The 5,319-nt window shown below is 51.8% G+C and overlaps 1 protein-coding gene across 1 annotated transcript; it reads left to right on the top strand.

Moving 5' to 3' along the window:
• Positions 1 to 475: 475 nt before the first annotated feature.
• LOC145966262 (uncharacterized) lies at positions 476 to 1,431 on the top strand. The gene is made up of 2 exons (XM_083090272.1): positions 476 to 1,167; positions 1,269 to 1,431. Exons 1-2 carry the CDS (start codon positions 476 to 478, stop codon positions 1,429 to 1,431), a joined length of 855 nt encoding a protein of 284 aa, XP_082946398.1.
• Positions 1,432 to 5,319: the final 3,888 nt, after the last annotated feature.

Below are 5,319 nucleotides of genomic sequence, written 5' to 3'. Positions count from 1 at the left end.
TCGCAATAACCGCAACAGTAACAGCCATATTCGCGTCGCGGAAACTCAAGTCGCGCGCTCGAAAGAGAGGAGCGTCGGAAGGTTATCCGCCGCCAACGCAGCTTTTCTGCGATCCATGGGTTTCACCGTACCGAGAGCCGCGCGATAGTTCGACGTCATGCGAGACATTCTGAGCATCGGCGGGGAACCCGTCTTCGACGATCGTATCGTGAAGATCGAGAGTCACACGTACAATCCGTACGCCAACACCACTTTCGGATACAGCGACGAGATACGAATACCCATACAGCAACTGGACCTGTACACGCTGCCGTGCGAGAGTTTCCTCTACGTCGAAGGTAGACTACAGACGAGAAATAATCCGCCGGCGCCTCCGCCTGCATCGAGTGGCGAGTCGGATAAGTCGAGCTCCGCTGCTAAGGAGCCGCCAGCATCCTCGACACCGGCATAGTTGGCGAACAACTGCGTCGCCTTTATGTTCGAAGAGATACGTTACGAACTCGACGGCGTGGAGATCGATCGCAATCGCAACGTTGGAATAACGAGCACGATCAAGAATTACGCATCGTTGACGGCCGAACGAGGCAAGATCTTGAAGAACGCCGGATGGGATCTCACGGCTGGATCGAGCAGCGTCGCGGCGACGGGCGACTTCAACTTTTGCGTTCCTCTCGATACGCTGTTGGGTTTCTGCAAGGATTACAAACGCGTCGTCATCAACGCGCGTCACGAGTTGATCCTGATACGAGCGCGAAATGATAACAATTGTCTGATATCGCGCGAGGAATACGAGCCGAGAATCGAGCTGACGAAGATACAGTGGCGTATGCCGCACGTGGTGTTGAATGACGTCAATAAATTGTCGCTGTTGCGCGCATTGGACAGCAGCCGATACCTGAGCGTGCCTTTTCGCTCGTGGGATCTCTATGAGTTTCCGCTTTTGCAGAGCACGACCAAACACTCGTGGGCCGTAAAAGCGGCCACCCAACTCGAGAAACCGCGTTACGTCATCTTCGCGTTGCAGACCGGAAAGAAGAACATTCTATCGCAAGACGCTTCCAGATTCGACGCGTGCAATCTGATCAACGTAAAATTGTATCTCAATTCCGACTTCTATCCATACGATGATATGAATTTGGACTTCGATAAACACAAGATCGCCGTACTGTACGACGCGTACGCGCGATTTCTACGAACGTATTGCAGATCCGAGAGCGACGAGACGCTCCTGACTATGAACAAATTTCTATACTGCGGTCCGCTCGTAGTGATAGATTGTTCCCGCCAAAACGAGGCGCCACTATGGACGTTCGTCTGGAATTCGACTGCAAAGACAACGTTCCTTCCAACACCACGGCATATTGTCTCATCATTTACGATCGCATGGTGGAGTACAATCCGCTGACGAACGTCGTACGTAAGATCCTGTAAAACGACGCGTCGACTCGTCGAATGGAAGGAAAAGGAGAGGAAGAGTGAGGCGAGGACGAAAGAGAGAGGGAATCGGAAACCGCGAAAACGTCGATGAGACTCTCGCTCGGACGGCTCGGGAGACGCGAATAAACGTTGGTTTCTCTCCCAACGATGACGGCGACGGTTACGAGCGATATCGCGACGCCGATCTTCATCGATCTGCAGGGTTTCGTCGTCAACGAGCGATTCGTGACGAAGGAGGTGGCGATATTCGCGAACGGTCGAGATCTGACGCATCACATCTTTCGCGCTCCGATGTCGTGGAATCTGCTGACGAAGAGCGAGAAGTCGCAGGCCTGTTGGCTGACTCTGAATCACCACGAATTCCACTGGAGCGATGGATACGTGGAATACAGACACGCGAGGCAGATCGTCCGCGACGCGATATATCGCGCGTCGAGGGATCTCGAGTCGGACGCGACGGCGAGAATCTACGTCAAGGGTCACGAGAAGAAGAAGTGGCTGGCCGACATCGCGGGAGAAGTGGCGGAGCAATACGACCTGGCGATCAAGACCATCGACGCCGATTACGAGGACATCGGACCGCTACGAACGCTAGCCGCGACACGCTCTATCGCTGCGCCTACCACACGAAGAATTGCGCCTTAGAAAACGTGTGCAAACTGCACAACTGGTGGTTGGAAAGACGCGACCAATGACGCGATATGTGAATCGAGATATCTCGTGCTCGCGTTAACGCGCGCGTATATGTAAATATAAATATAAATATATGTAGTGACCTGTATATGTGTATGTATATCCTATACGTTTCCTATATCAGTAATTAGTTTTATACATACTTTTAACGACTAACATTTTATCGCTCTTACGTCAATTTATCACCTACCTCGAAAATAAGTGTCAACGTTCTTTCGTATCGCGCGTACGCGGTTAGAAGCGTTCTCCGGTACTTCCTTCGGGACTTCCTCCGGAACAATCACGAATTTATCGTACAGCATTATGTTATCGCGCTAGCCTTCGATACGAATGTAATACCCGACGATAGCAGTATCGCACCGTAGTTATATATTAACGCTAAGGGATTGTTTTCCCACAACAAGTTTGGAATTCTTGCAATTAAGACAAGTATAGTGAGAACGATGGACGACTCCGCATTCAACAGAATCCTCGCGACCTGCGTGGCCTCCAAATGGGCTAACATGTGGAAGATCGTTTACTTAAGACGATTGATAGACGCTATATTGAATATAGCGGTAGTGTGGAATGTGAGCGATTTTTTATTCTCGCACCTTTAAAAATATACGATACTTCTTAATCGCGCGATATTTTTATTAGTTCGACAAGGAAGTGGAAATCCGAGGATTCATAAATATACAACGTCGACGCTGGCTGCAGAGGCAGAGACGTACGCGACGAAGATTCTTAGATATATTATGGGCCGACAACCCTGCGTATCGCAAATGGGAGAAAGCCAACGAGTTTCTCTTCATAGATATCTTTCGCTTGAGAAGATTGTTCGATATGGAACCCCTCCTCCCCGATCACGCGCACTTTATGTCCGATGAATCGGACGACGACACTGTATCGCCGATACAGTGGCGGAGCGGCGGCAGCATGAGCTCCGTAGACGTTTAATCGGAGGTAAGTATCTCTTTTCATGTAACGCGCTTCGACGACGCGCGTTCTCTCTCATTCCGCGGATTTCGATACGATCTATTAATGCGATATTTTATATTTCAGACGTCTCGATTCCGGAATTTTACACGACCTCGATTCGCCTTCCCTCTCGAATTCCACGCGACGACCACCTCGCATATACGTCGCGCGTACCATTATACTTTATCCAGCTATTATTTAGAACTACCGCTTACGCTTCTACGTTACTACTCATTTGCCATATCGTTTGTTTCTTACGCATTACGCTCTTATATATTACACATTTACGCTTTCGCGATTTTACGTATTACGATTATACATATAGGATTATATTATTACTATCACTACGTATTACGATTATACATATTACGTTTGTATTATTACTATCACTTTATGTATGTAGCGCTTATGTACAATAAACGCTCGAAATTTGAAAAAAATAAACGATCATTTCTTTCGATTCCCGTTCTCGCGCGCCTAGACGCGCGCATCTCCTCCCTCCTCCTTCTCCTCTCGACCGACGCTTCCTCGCGCTTTCGGGAAGCGAAGCATCGCCGGAAAACTCGCGCGCGCGCGTCCGATAGTTCGCGATCGTCTCGATTCCCGCGCGCTCGCCCGTCCTCGACGCCGCTCGCGAGAGCCATGACGCGCGTCGCGCTATCGCTCGCGCTATCGATGTTCCTGTTCGTCGCCGCGACGGCGACGGTGCTGACCGACGATGACGCCGCGGAAGCGTCTCATTATCTGCGGACATACGACTTTCTGGAGAACAATGAGAATCAGCAGTCGTCGTCGTTGGACAACGCGACCTCCCTGAGCAGCGCGCTGTCGTTGTTTCAGGAATACTACGGTCTGCCGGGAAACGGTATTCTGAACGTGGAAACGATTCGCGTCATGCGCAGGCCGCGATGCGGCGTCGCGGACATTCACGCTTACAGCCCGTTGACGCGAAAGTGGCCGAAGACGCATCTCACGTGGAACTTCAGATTAGCGGGCAGAGACACTCTGCGCACGACTCAGACCGCGTTCGCTCTATGGTCCGAGCAATCCTCCCTGACGTTCTCGCGCGACACGTTACGGCCCGATATACTGATATCCTATCAATCGGGCCGTCACGCGTACGAGAACAGCGAGAACGGGGACGCGTGTCCGTCGCCATTCGCGGGTCCGGGAGCGGCCGTCGCTCACGCGTTCTTTCCGACGGGGGTAGCTAATCACGTGAGCGAGGTACACGTCGACGAGACGGAACCGTGGCACATCACGCTGACGAGACCTCCGTCGGACAAGTTGTATCTCCTTCAGACGCTGACGCACGAGATCGGTCACACTCTGGGTCTGACTCACAGCCTGAGCGAAGATTCCGTCATGTACGCTTATACGCTTTCGGAGGAGAGACGGTTTCCGCTTAGACTGAGCATAGAGGACGTTATAAGTATACGAAATCTCTACGGATCGCGGGAGATCTCGACTCCGACGATCGTCGGCACTACTCCGACGACGACGACGACTACGCCGACGCCTACGACTACGAAGATGACGACGACGACGCTCGCTCCCACCAATACCGTAGATCTGTGCGCCTTGACGCGCATAGATGGAGCGTTAATCATGAATCGTCGCTTGTACGTCGCGCGTAAACGCAATGTATGGCCGATCGATATGAAGGAGAGATGCTACGGCGCGCCCTTCTCGTTCGCCGACTACTTCAAGTTTCTTCCCCGCAATCTCACTCGCATATCGGCCATGTATCAGAGACCCTCGGGCGACGTCGTTATATTCGCGGGCGACTCCGTTTACCTCGCCGATTCGAATTTTCAACTTAAAATAGGATGGCCGAGATCCGTCGAATACGTTGGATTTCCGCGCAAGGCCAGGATAAACGCCGCGATAAACACGCACGCTGGACGCAGCTACGTCATATACAACAACGATAAGATAGCCGAGATGAACGACTGCACGATGACGACCGCGAGACACGGCGCTCTGTGGGATACGTTCTCCGGGATACCACCCGCGATAACGGCGGCCTTTCGTTACGCCGACGGTAATCTCTATTTCCTCAAGAAGCGCAAATATTACGCGTACAGCGAATTCACCGACGCGATAACCTCGGCCGGTCCCTTCGACCTCCGTGTACTGGGAATAGAATGCCCCGCCGAAGGCATTCTGCATCAATTGCGCGAACTCGTCTCCAAGATATATCGTCTGGAATACGCGTCCGTCAAGAGA

Source organism: Camponotus vicinus, unplaced genomic scaffold (genome assembly GCF_025532165.1).
Source record: "Camponotus vicinus isolate PSW18456_S1 unplaced genomic scaffold, iyCamVici1.0 SCAF_1, whole genome shotgun sequence".
Taxonomy (NCBI): Eukaryota; Metazoa; Arthropoda; class Insecta; order Hymenoptera; family Formicidae; genus Camponotus; species Camponotus vicinus.
This window is presented reverse-complemented; position numbering and strand designations above follow the sequence as displayed.